The following is a 22,563-nucleotide window of genomic DNA, read 5'->3' as shown; positions in this document are numbered from 1 at the left end:
GTTATACACTGAATCCCCTACTGTAATGCATTTGTTATTTTCTACATGTGAAGACATATAGCACTATAATTATTTAAAAAGTTATATGACTTCTAAGCCTCCCTAATGTTCCTTGTGTGTGGGAACTCCACTGGCAAAGGACTGGCTTAGCTGGGTGTGGTGGCACATTGGAGCTCTTCTTCCATCTACAATATTCACCCGTTTTCTTCTTTGTTTTATTTTGTTTTTTAACTGAGTGTCTTTTTAAAACTTAGTCTTGCTAGCTCTTTGGGAAACCTCAGCTGAGCAGCACCTTGTGGAATTCTCTAGGACAGTAGCCCATTCCTTATTTCAGGACACTAACACTGTTTACTATGATCTTTGACAGGTCTTTATTATGACAGAATTATGTCTGACAAACCCACTGTAAGTTGAAGATATCCAAAACATTCTAGTTGAGTGACCCAGCATGCAAAGTGTCAGTCATTCAGCCTCATGCTCACAGGTGGCAGAGCTGTGGCTTCAGCTACTATCCAGTGTAATACCCATCACTAGTCTGGAAAAAAACACATTTCAAAGTACAGTTTTTCTATTGAGTGTGTATTACCTCACGTGATTATAAAGTTGACAAACTATGGTAAGTTAAGGATCATCTGCAGCTATATACAGTTCTTAGTTTAGCATGTAGTACTTAATTAATAGTTATTGTGCCATTTATTTAAATAAGTGAGAATTTGCTAAGGTCTAGGAAATCTAGCTGAGCTAGACTGTAGAGGCCAACATACAAATCAATTAACCAGGGAGCCCCCAGTATGACATTTTATTGAATTATTATTTCTAAAACTGCCACACAGGAGCTGGAGAGATGACTCAGTGCTTACAACTGAGTACTCCTGCAGAGAACCAGAATTCAGATCCCAGCACCCATGTTAAGTGGCTCACAACTGCCTGTTCTAACTTCGGCTCCAGAAGATCTGACACCCTCTTCTGGTCTCCAAGAGAACTGCACAAATGTGCACATATCCAGCCATATAATTTAAAAACAAAAACAAAAAACAAACTACTATGTGGACACAGAGGTCCAGTTCTATCTTGAGTTTGGGATTGTGTGATAGGCATACATGCTACTGAATCCCCCCACATCTTGTAGAACAAAATACATTTTATCAAAGCTAAATTTTTAAAAAATGTAGAAACTGAGCTTAGACTCAGTTCTGACTGTCAGATAAAAACATATGCCTCATTCTGTCCTCAAACCACACAGGATCTCAAGCCCTGCCTCCTTCCTGGAAGCCAAAGAAATCTGAAATATGCTGACAGGCGGTCGTTTCCCACCCGCCCGAATTTCCCTTCCATTTTAGTTTATAAAAACACAGAACTGTTGGGGACAGATAATTCAAGTGTACTTAGGATAAAGGGAATAATATTTTCATGAAGGAGGAGGAGAAAAAAACTGTTAGTTTGGTTTTCAATAAGGAAAGGAAATAATGTGTGCTACCCACAAGTGTTCGAGAACTAGCCCTGTGTGTGTGTGTGTGTGTGTGTATGTGTGTGTGTGTCTAAAAATAGCACCCTGGTATAAAGCTGCAAGCTGTAAGACTGCAAGGCTGGCAACACGTGTTCACAGAAACTAGAGGCTGACAGGGATTCAGAGACAGCACTGCACCAGCACACACCATCTCTTCAGGTTTCCCCTAATTTATAGCACAAATTTTCAACCAGAAGCATAATGGCTGAGCTTCCGGTCTCATCCTAGAAATTCCAAGTCTATACAGATCATTGTACAATAAAAACGAGGCAGCACAAAAGGGCCATCAACATTCCGGGCGTTCATGGGGCCCCTCATCCTAATTTTCAGATAACACCAGTCTGCCAGTGCTCACACCCCAGGAACACTCACTTCCTGAGGTCTACCACAGCACACTAAACTTTGCCTCTTACTTGAGCCTAAGACAGTAACAACAGCCTCTCAGTTTTTATGGTATGAGTAAGAAACTCCTGGTTGTGTATGTGTACTGTACTGTCACTGCGGTCAGTTCCTCTCCCTCCTGGTTTACAGACTAGGAAATTGAGTTGTAGAGATATTCGAGAATAACCCAGAATCATGCAGCTTGTAAGAGAAGAAATGAGACTTCAGAGGATAGGAGATGGAACTCTAAAATCCATGTCTTCTTCAACTCCACACAGATTTTTTTTTAATATTTCTTCCTTTAGTCTGATTTCCTCTAATTAAGGAAAATCCGTAAAGGAAAGCAATCTTCATTCTATTTTTAATTATCATCAACAGATGTTTATTATGCATCTGTCATAGTATAAATATTAAAGATAAAGAGACAGGCCATGGCCTCTCCTGGAGGACGGGCTCCCACCTGTTGTTGAAAAATGCAGGAACAGAAATCAACATCAACAGTTCCTAGGAATTCTAGGATCAGCAGCTACACAGCCTTGGAACCTATCAAAGAAATTTCTACCATTAACACTACCTCAGGATTCATGACTGAGCAACACAAAGTCAGGAGGGCAGCACCCCAAGTTCTAAGGGGCTCTACAGTGTGGTTTGAGGTATTACCGCACCCCCAGTTGTCCTCAATGCTGGCAAACTTTAGCAGTCAAGTATCAGACAAACCAAGGTCAAGAACCCTGAGGGACTGGAGACTTTCTGACTCAGATTTGTGCCTTTTGTCATTCTAAGCATCTTAAGAGCCTGCTGGGCAGAGCAATGGGATAGTATTTCATGAGAAGGGAATGTTCTGGAAGGAACATGACTAACTGAAGAATTTAAGAGATGATTTAATCCCAGCATTTGGGAGACAGAGACAGGCAGACTTCTGTGAGTTCGAGGTCAGTCTGGTCTACAGAGGGTGTTCTTAAGAGCTGTTACAGAGAGAAACCCTGTCTTGAAAAACCAAAGTGAGAGGGGTTTGGGGAGGATGCCTTTCATGTAAGCTTATGATTAATGATATAGAGTCTAGGGTAGAGGATGTACCAAGTTGCGACTGTTCAAAAACACGTTTCCGCAATATAACCAACATGTTTCACGGCCCTAGCCACTATACAGACCACGTCTGAGTGACTAAGCCATCCTCCAGTTTGCTCAGCAAATTCTCTAGCTGAGTCTTCAAAAGATTCTAACACGTAGCTATGAAAATAACATAAAAGGAGAACCGAAGAACAATTTTGAGGAAAACAGTGTAAACACAGCCTTTGCCAGTCCTGCTAAGAGAGTTTCGTTTCCTTTCATGTGTCCGGAAAGACCCCTGGACTACTTTGACTGCATATTTCTTCTTTATTGAATGGAGAAGTGCTTTACAAGACATCAAAGAGGGGTCTGTGAGGAGAGAACTGGGGTTTATCTTTCTGCCTCCTACAACATTGGGGTCTTCAGAATCTTATCAGCAAGAAAGAGGAGTCAGACACATGAAGAGAAAGTACATCTGGAAAATGTTAACTTTGAGTTCTTTAAGGCTGGCTTTGGTGACCAGAAGTATATATTGTATCCTTTAGTCAGCAGAAGCCGGAGGAATGGAGGCACTGAAGGAGGGAAAAGAGTGGCAATGTCCCCTTACTCCCCAGATCTCTTTCCCTTCACCCTGGAATGCTAGGTTTCTGGGTAGTGCTCTGAGGAACAACACTCCCCTACAAAGACACTGGCTCAGAGGTTCCTTGGCGTCTGTTCTTTATCTTCAAAGAAGCCAGTTCCTAACCATCATCTGACCATCCATCCAACTACCCACTCATGTAGCTAACTTTCCTGGGTGTCTAATAAAGAAGCCCTGAGTTTTAGGTACTAGTGAGAGATTTCATAAATAAAAGGCAGCTTTAGTAGAATCCTGTAGTTGGTGTTAACCCACATAAGCCAGACAGACTAGCCATAATGATATGATTTAATGGAACCTAAAGTGGAGAAAGTTAATTGTGGGAACAAACACTGTGGGAGGCTCCACTCAGGGGCTTCTGGTGAGACATGTATCAGAGACATAAGCGGCAAAGTAGTCATTTAGGTACAACACAGTCCTGGGACCACAGATCAGCGATCAAGCGCATGGATATGCTAGAGCTATTCCAATGTGGTACGGAGATGGAGTGAGACGATAGCTGGACTCTTGGCTTTCTGTGTAATTCCAAAGCCATAAATCTTATCCTTTCCAGCAGAGGTAAAATTCACAAAGTGTACCCACGAACCCCCTCTGCTCTCTCTTCTAGCAGTGAATTTTAATTCCCATGTTATCACTCTGTACTGAGCCCTGACATTCCTTAGTGAATGACTGTTTTTGATCATCTTCAGCACAGTAGGAAAGGTCATGGTCCCGGAAAAAAGGGGGCAGTTTGAATGACTGGGACATAAAACACACCGTTAGGTTCTGACCCTGCTCCTCTGTCCAGCCCTCATGATTCAGCAGTCTTTTAAACCGCAGCCTCTGTTCCTTCATGATGAAATAAATTCATCATAAATGGATAAAGTGACGAGGCAAATTCCTAAATTCTCATCGCCTCAACTCATCAATCAATATACTCTGTATGATAACTTTTATTTTCCATAGAGATGAATAAATACAGTAAGCAATCAAGGAAGAGTGAGTAGGGAGACACTGTAGCTTGGGTCCAAACTGACATCTTTGCTCATCCCAACTAATCTGAAGAATGGCATGGTGGTTACTGCCTTACAAAATCAACCTCCAGAAGTGATGGTTTACATCTGGGCTATAGCACTAAAGGGGATGGGACTAACACAACACCTAGTGGCAGACACTTACTGGGAATTCATAATTGTATTAAAAAATAGGTATGATCATGATAACTTGGACTGATTCCTAAGTCAATTCTAATTCAGAAGCACTGAATTCAACCTGGCCCTCTCAGAAGCCACAGTGAGGGTGCTGGGGGATTTATCAACTGGGCCCTCTCAGAAGCCACAGTGAGGGTGCTGGGGATTTATCAACTGGGCCCTCTCAGAAGCCACAGTGAGGGTGCTGGGGATTTACAGTGGAAGGGAACTCGCTCCCTGACTTTATCTTTCCTAAACTGGCCCCACAAGTTAAGGACAAGGACAGTTGGTGCAGTAATTCTGCTGGGTTAATCTGTCAGTTCTGAGGTCTGTCAACAGTTGAGGAGACCGTTAAGACAATGGTTGGAAGGTGTGACCCTCGCTTGCTTCTGTGCTACAATCAGATACCATGTCTGTCTCGTGTTATTGTGACAGGCCAGGCTTCAATGTTTGCCTTCCATACAAGGGTTTATGCAGTTTGTGTTTCTTAGTTATGACTCCTTCTACCCATGATCTCTGAAAGGATCATGGCAGCAGCGGTGTGTGGTTGGGACCTAGTTTAGTAGGTCTGGAAGATTTGGAGGAAAATCTCCTCTACCTTAATCAGACATAGTAGGCCTAACAGTTTATTAAGTTGCTTATAAGTTTAATTTCTATGGGGTAATTGTTTTGTTTTCTTTACTGAAGTAAACATGCTTTAGAGAAGAAAAGTGCATCAGTTGGTCAATCCCTGGGGGATGAGTCAATCCCTGTATAGCCTGTGTGCTGCTTATTCTCCTCTGTCAGCAGCACTTTCCCAGGCCTCTTAGAGACAAAGAAGATGAAAAAGAAGAAAAAAGAAGAAGAAGAAGAAAAAAAAAACAAGGAAAAGGAAATGGTTGAAAAAATAGGAAAAAGCAACATGGAAAAAAGAAAAAAATCTTCCTAACCTAGAAAGGACTGTCATGATTATGAAGTGAATCAAAACTGTCCCATCCATAGCTAATATCTCAGGACACAAAAATGGAATTCATCATGTTAGTGAGTTTTACACAGGAGTATCATAAATATAATTCAACGGTCCTTCCCAGGTTTTAGGTCCTTGGATTTAACCAACCTCACAATGGAAATACTTGGGGAAAATGTATTTGTATTGAACATATACAAATTATTTTTGGCATCATTCTCTATGTAATGAGGTATAGCAACCATCTACATAGCATTTATATTATATTGGGTATTATAAGTCATCTAGCAGTGACATAAAATATATGGGAGGATGTATACATACTAACAATGGAAGCCCTGAACTAAAGGGAAGACAGCATTAAAAGATTTTGAGATCCTTTGAGGGGACAAATGACCTAAAATTAACTCTCTATGGATACAAGGGCCAACTGTACTTCTTACTTCCAAAGGTGATGTTTTTAGCATTTAAATTTCAAATCCCTTTGCTATTTGGAAAGCAAACAGAAAGAGTGTATACTTACCTTTATATCCCAAAATGGCTACTGTGATGGTTAGCAAGGCACACAAAATGTATAATAATATGATTGAAAACTTCAGTGCCCAGTTATTTTTACATTTGGTACACTGTGTTCCTTCTTGAATACCTGTAAGAGAAGTCAGATAAAAAAAACATCATTTCAAACAGTATCTTCGCTAAAGCACATCTTAGTTACTTTTCCTGATGCTGCAAGTGTGAGCCCTGACAAAAAGAAAGCTAGAGAAGGAAAGGTCTCTTCTGACTGGAAGCTCAGGGCTACAGTCCATGGCAAGACAGCCAGCCCCAGAGGTTGTCCCACTGCACCCAGTCAGCTCATTTTCTCCTCTTCTCACACTCCAGGACTTTCAGGATGGGTCTTCCCAATCAATGAACGTAATCAACATAATTCCCCCCCCCCCCCCCCGTGGGGCTAAAAGACCTCTCACTAGATATTCCGGGAAGCTTGTCTCTGAGATGACTCCAGATTCTGTCAACTTGACAACACTAGCCAGGACAATGAGTTTGGATTTAAATAACATAAGTAAGAAGAGTTTATCACATGCCTTTCTATACCATGAACATATTTTCAAATTAAACAAACTCTCCACTGCAGCAATACAAGCCCATCCAATATTATATCATATTGTCATAGTTATATCCAATACGATTTTAAAATAACACACAACTTCAAATCACACTCCACTATGATAATCAACCAGGTTTTCTTTTTTATTCTTTTTTTATGTAATAGATTCCAACTGCAGCCTCCACTTCCTCCAATCCTCCTAGCTTTCCCCCCTCCAACGCTCCCAACTGGATCCACTGCTCCTCCATTTCCCTTCAGAAAATAGCAGCCTCCCAGAGATAGCAATCGAACATAGCCTAACAAGTTACAATAAGACTAGACTAGACAAACCCTCATGTTAAGGCTGGATAAGGCAATTCAGCAGGAGGAAAAGAGTCCCAAGAACAGGTAAAGGAGTCAGAGGTACCCCTACTCCCACAAACACTCAAGCTAAACAATTACAGCATGCACACAGAGGTCCTGGTGCAGACACGGAGAGACTCAGACTCTGTGAGCCCCTAAGAGCCTTGCTTAGTTGATTCTGTGGGTCATGTTCTCCTGGCATCCTTGACCCCTCTAGCTCCTACAATCCTTCCTCTCCCTCTTCTGCGGGGTGCCCCAACTTCCACCTTATGTTTGGGTGTGGGTCTCTGCATCTGCTCCCATCACTGCAGGGAGAAACCTTTCTGATGATGGGTAATCAACCATTTTAAAAATTACATATGTTTACTTACTTGTATTTGTGTCTCAGTGCTGTCTCATGTCTACTGCTGCCCTAGCGATTGGATCTCCAACTTAACTAAGTACTATAATACAAACTGCTCAGGTGGTTAAACTAAAAATCTCCACAGTGTGCCTCTACTAATTCTTCAATATATGAGTCCCTGCTGATCTTCCTGTAGGGTATTTTCACTACCATCTTTATTTATCACCTAGCTTCCCGATGTTCACTGGCTTCCAACCCAGTACAAAGTTCTGAGCCGAGTCCTTTCTGGGTAGCATCTGGAATCCATAGAACAAGCTACAAGGAGGTACAGTAGTGACAGCATATGCGCCATCTGACACATACCACAGCCAGGATTATGACTTGAGCTGGCCTCTGCAAGGTACCATCTCTGCACTACACCATGATCTCTGCTCTGCACATTCTTTCCATTTTCACTGTTACTGTCTTAGTGTGAGATCTTTACCCTCCATTCCCACTGGAATCCAGCCTCACCCTCTACTAAAATATTGCTGTCTGCATGTATTTGCCAAGAAGGAAAAGACAAAAACAATTTTAATGCCCTACCCTTAACTAAAAGATGAACAAACAAATGAAGACAAACATATACAAATTTCAGCACAAAGTCTCTATAATCTGATGGTTTAAGATAAAATTGGGCTATTGCGATGGCTCAGCAAGTAAAGGTACCTGCAGTTGGACCTGATTTTGACCCAGGGACCACATGGCAGGAGACCCTACTGTGACTATTACAGCAGTCCTCTGCCCTCCACCTGTGACCGCATGGCAGGGGACCCTACTGTGACTATTACAGCAGTCCTCTGCCCTCCCCTGTGCATATGCATGTGTGCATGAACACACACATGTACACACGCACACAAGTACACACACACACAAATAAACTGAAATTACTTAAAATAAAACAAAAATCAGGAGAGAAAGAATTATAAGTAGACCTCCAAGCATGTGCCATTCCATGTTGAGGAAGAAACATTGCTTTGGTGGCAACTGTAACACAGGGGAATGACAGACAGATGGATCTCTGAAAAAAGACTGGATGCAACTGAGCTGCTAGGGGTGCTATTCCTTTGAGTTTTGGGGCTTGAGGTGTCTAAGGCTCTTAACACTTTTCCAGAACCTTAGAAGAACCTTGGGAGATTTGGTCGGGCAGAGTATGACGGACAGTGGAATCTGGGAGCTTAAGGGGAGCACAGAGGTCATTTGGCCAAGTGTCACTTTGTTATTGATAGGGAAACAAAGGCCAGCAAGGTGAAGCAAGATCAGAAGATGCATGCCCCACCCAGACACTACCACAGGCACCTGTCCCTCCTGTCCTTCTCTGTCTGTATGCACTCTGTAGCACTGTGTTGTCACTGGGCATCTTTGCATGTGGGATACATGAAGATCTGCTCCCAGACAGCTGCCACAGGTCCACATTCCAAAGAGCAGGGGCACTTCCTGGCAGTGTACACTTCTCATTGCTGACTATCAGCGTTAATCAACAGCAGATGGCACTGCCTGGCCTCCTTTCCACTTGACCTATTCTTTAGCTTGTTTTTTCTCTCCCTCAGGAGTCTTATTTTTAATAAGAATTCTGCTTTATCTTTCCTTCTTTGCCCTTCCCTGGGATGACATCTGGCTAAACATATAGATGCCTACTACAAAGAGGCCCTGCTGGCTCCTGGAGCTAGGGGACCCCTTCCTCCTTGAACCTAGATAACCACAAAAAAACCTAAACATTTGGGAGAGATATCCCCCTGTTAACAGCCTTTGTAGTGTTTGTTTACTTAGCATTACTTTCAAGAGACTAGGGACTTTGTTCCCATGGGGGCTGGGAGAAGTGCAAGAAAAGCAAGGGGAATCAATCTACAGAATGCTGTGCATCAGAGATTTCAGTTCAGAAAGTGGAGCAAAGTTGGCCTGTAACACCAAGAAATCTAACTTCTTGAAAAACCTGGCCCAAACAGCATATTTATGATGCAGTTGCCCACAGGCAAAGGCCCTTCAGGGTCCATGCTTTCCCATTGGCTAGCTTCTTGAACTACCACCCACTGTAGTCCATTCTTGGCTTATGATTTAAATGCATTTTGCAGTGTTCAAGTTTTTATTATTCAAAAACCTTTGAGGCCCCATGAAGCCAGAATCAGTCTGGTAAACTTGAATAGCCCACCAAAGTTAAGAATAGACTGACCACACTCAAAAGTTTTCTCTGTTGCCCTGTTTCCCATAACACATATTTCAAGTAAGAACTGGATGGGGTGGGGCCAGCAAGCAGGGGGTGGTTAGCTGGTTGTAGGAATAGCTGACATGCCCCAAAAAAGCCAGTACAAAGGGCCAGAGGAATTCATCAGTAAAGAGAATTCCTTTCGGCTATGGTTCTCCATAAAGAGCCCTCCCACGTTTTGTGGTCCAGGCTCCAAACCAATCTGTTTTTCCAAACTTTTTTGGAAGTGGGGGGGGGCATTCCCTTTACTATTGTGTTTTATTGTCATGTATATCACCAAATATAGGCTTGTCCATTAAGAGGGACACACACTGATTGAGCATCTTCCACAGTGGGTGCATGTTGGCACCATGGGTATAGTGGAACATTCTGGGCCATCTTAAACACCTCAAGTGTCTATTGCTAGGCAGTGTTATCATTAAGACCATGTGCATCACATAGCTGGTAGATTGCAAAATCTCAAAGACATCAGTTTTGATCAGAGATTTGAAGTGACCCTATCACATGGTTTCTGTAATTACTAATCTATTGCCTGGTGGCATATATTCCCATAAGCCCAGGAGAATGACTTGGCTCTAACAGTAAAATTTATGAGTCAAATAAATACCTATACATACTTATAATTGTCCTCCACAGCAACAAAACAAAGTTAACATTCTGGCTAGCTACTGCTATGAAATCACAAAAGGTTATAAACCCTACGCTTTCATCCCATAAATAATTAGCTTGTCCTTATTACACAAGCCATTTAGTATGTGGTACAATATGGATTTTGTTAGTATAATTCTTTTTATTACTAAGTGATTTACTTTAATAAATATGAATTCTAGTGCTGGACACCTTAGCATGCCAAGATTCCTAAGTGACATGAGGAATGACAAAAATGGGACAAGAATTTGTAGTGCAGTTACTTTCTGTATAAACAAGTTCTCAGTAATTCTATTCATGAAAGTATAACTAGATAGGAACAAAGAAAGATTTAGAAAATAGTTTTATGAGTAAACCATTTCACATTCATTGTGAATTTACTGTAACAGTCTATGCATTTACCAATAGTATAGTTTCTATTTTTTCATATATACATAAAAGAAGGACAGTGGTTCTAGTTTGGATTTAATTCTTTTAAAATAATCTTTTATCATTTTACATACCAATCCCAGTTCCCTCTCCCTTTCCTTCTCCCACTCCCTCTACCTCCCACCTATCCCATTCCTCATCCACTCCTCAGAGAGGGTGATACTTCCCATGGGGAGTCAACAAAGTCTGGCACATCACTTTGAGGCAAGATTAAGGCCCTCTTAATCTTGGAGGGCCTCAATTTGGAGCAAGGTATGCCTCCAAAGAAAATGGACTCCAAAAAGCCAGTTCAAGCACTAGAGATAAATCCTGGTCCCACAGCCAGTTGGCTCCATAGACTGCCCCCAGCCATATAACTGTCACCCACATTCAGAGGGCCTAATTTAATCCTAAGCAGATTTCCCCACTATCAGTACAGAGTCATTGAGCTACAAGGAGCTCAGGTCAGCTGTTTCTGTGAGTATCCCTATCATGGTCTTGACCCCTTTTGCTCATATTATTGCTCTTCCCTCTCTTTAACTGGACTCTGGGAGTTTGGTCCAGTTAGTTCTAGCTGTTGATCTCTGCAACTGCTTTTATCAGTTGCTGGATGAAGGTTCTATGATGACAATGAAGGTAGTCATCAATCTGATTACAGGGGAAAGCCAGTTCAGGTACCCTCTCCACTATTGTTAGGGACTTAGCTGGGATCATCCTTGTTCCCAAGAATTCCCCTAGTACCAGATTTCTTGCTAGCCCCATAATGGCTCTCAGAATCAAGATATTTCTTTCCATGCTCTTTCTCTCTCTGTCCTTTCCCCATCTTGACCACCCCATTCTCCCATGCTCTCTCCCCCGCCGTTATGATATAGATATGAATAATTTGCATTGGTATGGATCTTGGTTTATTGATACAAATATAAGGTCAATTTTGTTATATGTTTATGTATTTCTGATCTTGATTAAGGTATTGTGATTGTGTAGTTCATTTAAAAATGTCATGTATAATTAAAAAATATAGGTTAATAGATAATCATATATAATAGTCAAGCTTGCAGTCATGTTAGTTAGATTTTCTAGATGTATACAGATATATTTCAGCTAAATAGGTATTCTTCAAATCTCAGAGACCTTCAGAATATGGCATTTAAAATGTATAAGAACTTAAGACTTTTCATGACAGTGAGATATGCAACATGGAGGGTCCTGTTTGTTGTTGGGTTTTTGTCCCGCCAGGCCCCCCAGCTGTATAGTCCCAGAGAAAATCACACATAGGTCTCCATAAATTATAAGCTGATTGGCCCATTAGCTCTAGCCTCTCACTGGCTAACTCTCACATCTTGATTAACCCATTTTTCTAGTCTATGTTAGCCATGTGGCTTAGTACCTTTTTTCAGTGGGGTAGATCATATCCTGCTACTTCGGTGGTCTGGGCAGGAGTGGAAAGAATCAACTTCCTCCTTCCCAGAATTGCCCTGTTCTCATTACATCATTTCTACTTCCTTTCTGGTTTTCCCGCCTATATTTCCTGCCTGGCCAATCAGTGTTTATTTGAAACATGATTGACAGAATACAGAACAATTCTCCTGCACCAGAGACACATCTCCTGGAAGCACAAGCTACTTCAAGAAAAAGATGGGCATCAAAGAGATTCCTTAAGGAGTTGATTAGCAATTTGGGCAAAAACCTGCTCTTGCCTGACCTGCTTTACTAGACAAGCAGGACATGTAGAGAAATGACTGCTGAACTTGCATAAAGGTGAGATGATCCTTTGGGGTTCCTGCTTCATGAATGAGTCTGTCATTTCTAGAGTTTTGGAAGTTGCTTACAATGTACTTCTTGTTTACTTAGGTAATATTATATCCTTCTGGAGTCTTTGATGGAATTGAAGGATTTATAGTTTTCTTTAGTTATAATAAAAGATAAAGTAAATATAAATATTATAACTGTAATTCTTGCTAGAATTTTACTATATTAAAGCTTGCCTTTTGTTTAAACAGTAAAGGGGAAATGATGTAGGAGGTCCTTCTTTCTTTGTGCTGCTTTCATTGGTTAATGAAATTGCTTTGGGCCTGTTGATAGGGCAGAACTTAGGTAGGCAGGGAAGGCAGAACTGAATTCTGGGAGGAAGAAAGCAGGGTAAGAGATGCCATGGACCTGCTGCCAGAAATAGACATGTTGAAACTTGACTGGTAGGCCATGACCTCGTGGTGATACACAGTTTAATGAAAATGGGTTAATTTAATATGTAAGAGTTAGCCAATAAAAAGTTAGAGCTAATGGCCAAGCAGTGATTTAATTAATACAATTTCTGTGTGGTTATTTCAGGGCTAAGCTAGCTAGGTGGCCAGAACAAATAAGCGGGCCCTTCTCCTACACCCTTATGCTCTTGTACACTGTAAAGATTTGTCACTCATATTGGTTTAATAAAACACTGACTGGCCAGTAGCCAAGCAGGAAGTATAGGTGGGGAGACCAGACTAGGAGAATTCTGGGAAGAGGAAAGGCAGAGATGTAGTCACCAGCTAGAGAAAGAAAAATTAGAGTGCCTTACTGAGAAAAGGTATCAAGCCACATGGCTAAAAATGGACAAGAATTATGGGTTAATTTAAATTGTAAAAGCTAGTTAATAATAAGCCTGAGCTAATAGGTCAAACAACTTATAATTAATATAAGCCTCTGTGTATTTCTTTGGGACTGAAGAGCTGAGGGACCAGGTGGTACACAAACTTCTATCTACAAATGACACCCAAACATTTGGTAAGAATTTCCATATAAAGTCTGAGAAAGCTTTGTAAAAGGGGGGGGGGGATTCTAGACAGACACAGAGTCAAGCTCAGCTTCTTGGTAACTGTCTTACTTCCATAGGCTCTATTTACTGATGGCGAGCAGAAGCATGACTCCTTTAAGAGAGGCTTCTTGACTCAGCATTAGCAGCAAAAACCTTGCAGATCTTTTAAGAGACCCTGCCACCAAACACTTAAATACCAGTATCTCCACTATGAAGCTAGACTTTCAAAAAGTTAAGGAATGTGGTGGAGCCAGTTGCCAAAGCTGCAGTTTTAATCCTAGTCATGTCTCTTAGCAGATTAAAGACTCTTGTGGTCAGAAAAAGATAGAGATATACAATAAAAATAATTCAGACAGAAAAAACATATCTATCAACAGTTTACAGTGTATTTAAAAATATACTTAGGCTTGGGACAGGAAAAAAAAGGAAGAGAAAGTCTTTAAAAAAGAAAAAGAAATAGAGTAGCCAGGATAGTGGTGCACACCTTTAATCCTAGCATTTGGGAAGCACAGGCAGATATATCTCTATAAGTTTGAAGCCATCCTACAGAGTGAGATCCAGGACAGCCAAAGCAACACAGAGAAACCCTGTCTCAAGAAAAAAAAGAAAAAATTTTTTAAAAGAAACAGAGTAAAAAAAAAAGCCACATCAAGATAGAAAATACACAGAGAATCTGGATACTGTGTTGTTTTTGAGGAAGACAACTGAAGAAAGAGATACAGTATTTTTTTTTAACTTTTTTTTTATTGAGAAAAGAGAAAAAAAAAACAAATTTCCTCCTCCTCCCAGCCTCCCATTTCCCTCCCCCTCCTCCCACCCTTCTCCTCCTCCCCCCACTCCTCTCCCCCTCCCTCTCCAGCCCAAAGAGCAGTCAGATTTCCCTGCCCTGTGGTAAGTCCTAGGTATGTACTCACTCATAAGTACATAGTAAATATAAGCAAAAAGCCTACAGTCTACAACACCAGAGAAGAAAGGAAACAAGGAGAACTTTAAGAGAGGTGACATGAATCTCCCTGGAAAAGGGAAATAGACGAGAACTCCAGGCTTTAATTTTTTTAAGAGTAAGTCATATTTGTTTTAAGATTTATAATTTATACCCTGTCTTTTTATAAACAATTGCTATAGGCAGAAACCAGATATAATGGTCCTTCTTAGAATATAGAGTGTCTTCCAGAAATGTAGTGTCTTAAAACAACACCATTTTTTCTCTTTGTGGTTTTTACATAAATTTATCAGATGAACTGTCCACAAATGTTTTCAGTTCTGAGCAGAAGACTCTGTTGGCTGCAGAGGTCAAACATTGTATCTTTGCCACACACTCTTCCTGGCTGGTTCCTCCATCTTGGCTGCATTCCTGGTTGTTTCATTCAACGGCACAGAATGAGTGGATGACAGAGTCCAGCAGTCCTGACAGCTCTGTTATCTGGACTACTATGCAGTGTCCTTCTGTGATTAAGCCCTGAATCTTTGCATGAAAAGAACCCAAAGCGATTTGGCTCCAGCTTGGGCCTTGAGAGTCTGCCACACAATTGAGACAGGCATATTCCATGCACATACTTGGATAGAAGCTCTTAGACATTTTTTTTTTTGGCTTGGTGCAGAGTTTGTGACTGTTTCAAACACAAGCAGGAATTGCTAAGAATAACTGCTATTTCTGAGGACCCGATGTGCACCAAACTCTCCCTCCTTGTTGCTTACAATTCCTCTAATACCCTACAGAGCAGGAGGACTACCCTCAGTATATACCCTTTAGAAAATTAGATGGTCAAACAAGTAGAGTTTCCCAAGTCATGTCACAGAGCTGGGATGTCACACATTCTTCAAGCTTATTTATTTCTAGAAAAAATGAAAAAAAAGAGGCAAGATTAAGGATGTCTAACTAGTTAAATTGCAGGGACTGTCAGGTTAAACGTGAATGACAAGCATTCTGTCAGAATAAAGCAGCACAGAACATTTTATGTGTTGAGAGAGAAGCTTTCTCAGACGTGAGCAAGAAAATTTAGTCCCTATTAACTATGACAGGGCCCAGGCTTCTGCAGGCTGTAATTCTATGTCATATGTTAACATACCTGAGCAGCAAGTGAGGTAATTCCACCCTAAATAAGTGCTCATTGTTCCAAAAGAGTGAGGATCGGCTATGGAAGTCTATGTGGCCAAGAAGCCTTGTTGATCTCTCATAGAGAATAAGTCCCACTCCAAGGGAAGTGGTAATATGGGAACAGGGTGACCTGTGGTGGGAGAAGGTAACTCTGTAATTTCAAGGCCAACTATGAGGCATCTAGGGGCCTCCAGAAATTTAGCCTAGAAACCAGACCAACTCAGTTGCCTTAGCATGTTTTCTTTCAAAGTTATACTACACTGAAATAGGAATCTCAAAGAACATCCTCCAACTCCTTTATCTATGTCCATAGCATTGCTGACGGCTCAAGGCTGCAAGAAACAAACATGCACAGTTAGCAGAAAGGTAAAGGGAGGGCTTACAACTGGTGATTAAAAGACAAATTACCTCCAGTCTCTTAATCTGAAAAAAGAAAAAATAAGAACAGGGTACATGCTGTATATCAGGCACCAATGATAAGAATGGAAGATCCTGGGCTCCCCCAACAATATGCTATTCATCTAATCTCTGGCTCTGATATTTACCCTTCTCTTCCTAAAGTATCCTTTCCATCTGCCAAATAAATTCCTTCTGACTAGTCAACTGCCTCCTCGGCGAGTCCCTTCCTAACTCACTGGCATCCAGCGCTGCTGGGTCTGAGCCCTTACCGTCAGCTGCATGTGCACATCCACACTCATTTGTGTATCTCTCAAGTGATTTAAATGCCATCTTCAGGACCTCTCCTTTGACAGGAATGGGGACTTAATTCTTTTCTTTACTATGTTTTTTTTTTTCATTTTTCTGAAAAACAAACAAGCATTCTCTGGCACCTTGCATAGAATGGGACTGCACTGAGTAAGACTGGAGTGAAGACAGTGAAGCAGGGGAAGGAAGATGATTCCTGTCAGTCCCACTCCACCTTTGTGCCTGTCTTTCAGGTGAGGCCTGGCAGGGTGACTTCACTGTCCTGTAGGCATCCTGGGAAACGTGCATGAAAGGGAGCATTCATTTCTTTTGTTTTGTTTTTTCAATTTTGTTTCAAACACAGTGAATAACTTAAAACATAAAATTTGCTGTGCATGATGGTACATTTCTGAGGTCCCTGCTCCTTTGGAAGCAGAGGAAAGACGATAGAAAGTAGAAAATTCTCCTTTGGTATTGGGAGTTCAAGACCATTCTGAACAACTTAATGAGATCCTGTCTCCAAATGAAAGGTAAAAGAAGGGCTGGGGATATAGCTCAGTAGTAGAGCAATTGGAAAGGCAACATTCAGATACTCTGTGTGCACCAACCCCCCACCCAGCTTGGCTCCTCCACCAGAAGCTGGCTCTGTGGTGGGGTTGGGGAAGGAATGTGAAACAAGGCTGGAGACCCTTCTCAGATAATGTCAATGCGAACATCTCATTGTGACTTCATTTTCTACATTCAGCATTCGGCATTCACAAAGCTTAATCTAAGGAGGCAGAGAGGGTGACATGAAAGGCAAGGCCCCCCACTTGCTTCTAGTGTTGTTACTTTAAAAAGTGTCACTTTGGGCAGCTTAAGGACTAACAAAATTATGACAGGGCACACAGCTGAGCAGGATCAACCTGCTAATTATCCCCTAATTATGGGGGATGGAGGTGCTCACATCAAAGCCTGGAGCTGCTCTCTCACACCACTCTTGCTTTCTTTTTTGGTGTGTGTGTGTGTGTGTGTGTGTGTGTGTGTCTGTGTGTGTGTCTGTGTGTGTGTGTGTCTCTGTGTGTGTGTGTCTATGTGTGTAAACGGAGGCCACAGGAAGACATTGAGCATCTTGCTCCTTCCAGACAAGTGTCTCACTGATCCTTGACCTCAGCTTCACCTGGCCAGTGAGCTGCTGGAATCCACCTGTGCTGGGGTCACTGGACCAGACAGCCAGGCCTATCTTTGCTTGAACAGCAAATGCTCTTACCCACTGAGCCATTTCTCCAGCCCTACACATGTTTCTTTGTAGACCAAGAAAAGCAGTATTTTGATGAAAGGGTAGGGGTTCAATATGAATGAAAATACAGTGATCCTGACAGACATTTCTCATTCCTCTAGGAATAGGTTTTTGGTTTCTTTCCTTCAATAGAAAGGATGCTTAAAATTGAGAAGAAAGGAGCCAAGACAGAGACAGACGCTATGGATAGTGTCCAGTCTATCCCGAACTAGACATTTCTTGGTTCAGAAACTTAACGGGAAACTAGTCAGCCAAGTTCAAATACCCAAGTGAGGAAAACTGGCTAAGCAACCATGGGGAAAGTACAGCTTTGACTCCCACAGGATGGTCGCCCAGTTCAGCCACATAACTGCTGTTAAAGCTGAACAAAGGGCAGACAGAGGGAAGAAGTTTTTCATGGGACAGATAATTATGATTTTCAAGACGAAAGAATAAAACTAGAAATTAAACAAAAAGCCACTCAACAGAAACACTAGAAGGCACACAGCCAGTTGTAACGGAGTGTCAAGTAAATGAGACCAACTTGACTTACTAAATTTTTCACACCAAAGAGATTCTTCCTAATAGTTAAAATTTAGAAATGTGTTGAAAAATGAGATAAATAAAAACATGCTTTTGTATACACATACGTGACTTTCTTCAGTTAGGGGTGTGGCAGGAATTACATAATACTGAATGGTGACAACCTACTGTTTGTATGTGTTCACAGTTCCATGGTCCTGAAATTTACATACATACCTTGAAAATGGCCTCACTGAGTCTGTTTCTACCTTGGAAATGGACATACAACTTATAGGAGTGGTATGGGAAGTCCTTCTGTTTATGTGTTGCTTTTATTGGTTAGTGAGTAAAGAAACTGCCTTGGCCCATTGACAGGGCAGAACTTAGGTAGGCAGGGAAAACTGGACTAAATTCTTAGAGAAGGAAGGGGGGGGAACAGAGAGAGAGAAGAGAGAGAGAGAGAGAGAGAGAGAGAGAGAGAGAGAGAGAGAATGGAACTGCCAGAGTCAGACATGCCAAAACTTTAAGTGAGCCACTGCCAAGTGTTGATACACAGATTAATAGAAATGGATTAAATTAAGATGTAAGAGTTAGCCAATAAGAAGTCAGAGCTAATGGGCCAAGCAGTGATTTAATTAATACAGTATCTGTGTAGTTATTTTGGTTCTGGGCGGCCGCAATGAACAAGCGGCCTTGACCTCACTGAGCATGTTTCTACCTTGGAAATGGACATACAACTTACAAGAGAGCTTTTGCTTTCTGGAGAGCTGGTTGTTAAACATTCGCCACTCAGACTAGTGCAACTGATCTATAGTCAAGAATCCCTCTGTTGGGGCTGGGAGCCAGTTCATTCTGAGCTCGATCCTCAGAGCCAACATAAAGTGTAAGTCCCAAGTCCTGGTCTCTGCCTCCATCTTTGGAGGCCCCGATCTCTGGGCCCACCAAGCCTTGACCCTCCTCGTAGCTTCCTGGTTTCCCCAAGAGTGCAGGAATCCCATTAAACCTGGATATTTTTTTAATTTGGCTTGTTGTGATTTGGCTTGATTGGGATTTTTCTTTTTTGCGTTGGCAGAGAGCTTGCGTTAGGAAAATTCCTAACATAAAAAAGCAAGTTTTATAGTGTGTGCTTGTGATTTCAGTGCTAATAGGCAGGGGAGGCAGATCCTGGAGTGTGTGGAGAGTCTGACCTGGCCTATTCAGCAAGCTCCGGGCCAGTGAGAGACCCTGTCTCAAAAAAAAAAAAAAAAAAAAAAAGGTAAATTGCACCTTAGAAATGACACTTGAGGCTGATTCTGGCCTCCACATACACGCATGTACACACACACACACACACACACACACACCCTCTAAAGAAGTACTTCTTCTAAGGGGTCCTTGACAATAGGATACCCGGGGTGGCCTTGGCTTAGCAGATGTGGCTTGCCTTAGAGAACTTCCCCAATTACCCAACCCTATACTTGGAAAAGTGACTCAAGCTTAAGTCCTATTGAGGACACCAGTGGTGCTCTTTTTACAAAACAAAGACAGCACATTTTAATCTCCTGCCTTGACACACAGTGCCACAGTCTGAAGAAGAACTAAAAGAGAAGGGCTCAGAGATTCCCAGCATTTCCATTCCTAAGCAAGGGTTAAACTTAAGTCTGGACTTTACAGCTCCTGGTACTATGCAATGCTTCTTCCTCTCAGAAGGCAGTTGTGTTAACGTGAGAAAGCTAGTCAAGACAAACCAGCATGCAGAAATAAAACCTATTGGTTGTTCTACAGCTGCCTAACACCTCCAACACCACTGCAGGGAAACAGCACCCAATAGACAACACCTAGCAAAGAACATGCATTACAGTCAGAGGGAAAACCCCACTCCCCACTCTTATTATGGCAGTGCTTATAAAATTCAATGCTAGTTTACGATGGTCCACCAAGCCTACTGTGTGATCACACACTACATTTTAGCTGCAGGACTAATACACACAAGTTGAACTTTGTGGTTGTGAGCTTGGTGAAAGGCCTCCTTCCACTCTTGCTTACTTCCCAAGAGCACAGCACAGCTGGGCACAAATCATGTAAGAGATGTGTTTCCCAGGCATTGCTGGGAAAGCCAGGCTCGGGGTGGGGGGTTTTGTTTAGGAAGCTGCGATATGGGTCCAGAACAGGGTGAAAGGGGCTACAGAGACTAAAATGTTTCTTTTGGGAAAAGAGCAGTGTTGTGATTATCTAGACAGGATTTTAGGAAAGGAGAGTTGTGGCAATGAGGATGAGAGACAGGGTCACAGAAGCACTGGGATAGTCAGACTAGCTGTACACTTCTTTTCACCTTTTGGTGTTACACATGCGTGGACAGGTGTACAAGTCTCTGCAGACACACAGAGGTCAATGTTGTGTCTCCCTGTCATTCTTCTTATGTATATATGTATGTGTCTGCTTGTCTGTGTACCACATATATGCAGTGCCCACAGAGACCGGAAGAGGGTATTGGATAACTTGGAGACAGTTACAGGTGTTAGCTGACTAACATGGGTGCTGGGAACTCTAGGCATTTAGAAAATCAGTAAGTTCTCTTAATTACCTGTTTATTATTACTTTGTTTTGCAAGATAGGGCTTTTCCATGTAGCCCTGACTGTTCTGGAACTCACTCTGTAGAGCAGGCTGGCCTCGGACTCACAGAGATTCATTTACCACTGCCTCCTGAGTGCTGGGATTAAAGGCGTGCGCCACCACTGCCCTGTTGCACTTTTTTTTTTTTTTTTTTGAGACAGACTTCTCACTTGGCACTCATCAACGTGGTTGTATTGCTTGGCCAGCAAGCTCCAGGATCTTCTTGTCTCCCTTACTACGGCCCCTTCAGTGCAGACACATGCCATGATGGGTAGCTTTTACTTGGGTTCTGGGGATTGGGATTCAGGTCCTCATCCTTGTGGAGCAAGCATTTTCCTCACTGGGCATTCTCCCTAACCTCCAACAGTAACGTTTTATCCTAATAAGCCAGAGATCTATGTTTTGCTTACTGGCACATAGAAATGATGCCTACTATTTTTTGAGCCAGTTTTAAAGAGTAAAGAGGAAAGGAAAGAAATGTACCAACAGTCATGTAAAAATCCTTGGACATGCAAGGCCCAGTGAATCAAGGCAGTCAGGTATAGATATGAGTACTGACCTAGTATCTCATGGAGAATTCCAATACTAAGGTTGTACTTGCTTTTGTTTGGTGTGTGCATATCTTCTGGGAATTGAACCCATTTGCCTGTGTGTGTTGGGCAAGTGTTCTACCACTGAGCTGAAGCCCCAGCTCAGCACTAAGATTATATTTCTATTACACCCGGTTGGTGAACTGGGTAAATTTCCTCTCTCACTGTCCTTTCAGCCAGGTACCCTTTAGAAGCCTTACACAGTACCCTTCTGTTTGTGTTTCTATTCAGAGGAACTGAATTTAGACAAAACAGTATTCATTTATGGAAAAGGCATGTCCCAAGTCACCTACAGTCACTACCCTCCCTTCACTTGCCTTAAAAAATAAATACCCAGAAAATAATGAAAAGAAACCAAATAGATACCATCAACCAATTTATTCATTCATTTACTTATTGGCAGAAAAAGGGATCAACCCTCTTCCCCCAGGCTTCAGATATGTGAGGCAAACATTTAACTACTAAATCACAGCCCAGCCCTGATGTCCCTAATAACTGTTGTAGTATACTGTATTTTACAGTAACTTTAATTGCATTTGTTTTTATTAAGCCACTTACCACCATCTGGAATTTAGTTAGCCAAAGCTAGGAATGGATCATCTAAACCTAAATTGGTGAAGTAGAACGGACATGTTGGAGGATGTTCTTTTTTTTTTTATTTTTTTTTCTTGGGAAAAAAAATTTCCGCCTCCTCCCATCCTCCCATTTCCCTCCCCTTCCTCCCACTCCACTCCCCTCCCCCCACTCCTTTCCCCCTCCCTCTCCAGAGCTAAGAGCAGTCAGGAAAGTCCAAGGTCCTCCCCCCTCCATCTAGGTCTAGGAAGGTGAGCATCCAAACTGACTAGGCTCCCACAAAGCCAGAACATGAAATAGGATCAAAACCCAGTGCCATTGTCTTTGGCTTCTCATCAGTCCTCATTGTTCAGAGAGTCCGGTTTTATCCCATGCTTTTTGAGTCCCAGTCCAGCTGGCCTTGGTGAGCTCCCAATAGATCAGTCCCTCTGTCTCAGTGGGTGGGTGCACCGCTCACGGTCCTGACTTCCTTGCTCATGTTCTCCCTCCTTCTGCTCCTCATTGGGACCTTGGGAGCTTATTCCGGTGCTCCAATGTGGGTCTCTGTCTATCTCCATCCATCGCCCAATGAAGGTTCTATGGTGATATGCAAGATATTCATCAGTGTGGTTATAGGATAGGGCCATTTCAGGTTCCTTATCCTCAGCTGCCCAAGGCACTAACTGGGGACATCCCC

At 42.1% G+C, this 22,563-nt stretch overlaps 1 protein-coding gene across 1 annotated transcript in view; it reads right to left on the bottom strand.

Moving 5' to 3' along the window:
* Positions 1–22,563, bottom strand: part of LOC121443369 (collectin-12-like) — a 189,132-nt gene that overhangs the window by 21,665 nt on the left and 144,904 nt on the right. Inside the window, exon 3 of the mRNA XM_041645113.1 lies at positions 6,214–6,336. Within this exon, the coding sequence (XP_041501047.1) occupies positions 6,214–6,336 (123 nt within the window). The remainder of the gene's footprint in view (positions 1–6,213; positions 6,337–22,563) is intronic.

This window comes from Microtus oregoni, unplaced genomic scaffold (assembly GCF_018167655.1).
Source record: "Microtus oregoni isolate MIOR12 unplaced genomic scaffold, Mior012 000105F_ref0000443, whole genome shotgun sequence".
Taxonomy (NCBI): domain Eukaryota; kingdom Metazoa; phylum Chordata; class Mammalia; order Rodentia; family Cricetidae; genus Microtus; species Microtus oregoni.
The sequence above is the reverse complement of the archived record's forward strand: the minus strand, read 5'-3'. Positions and strand labels throughout refer to the sequence as shown.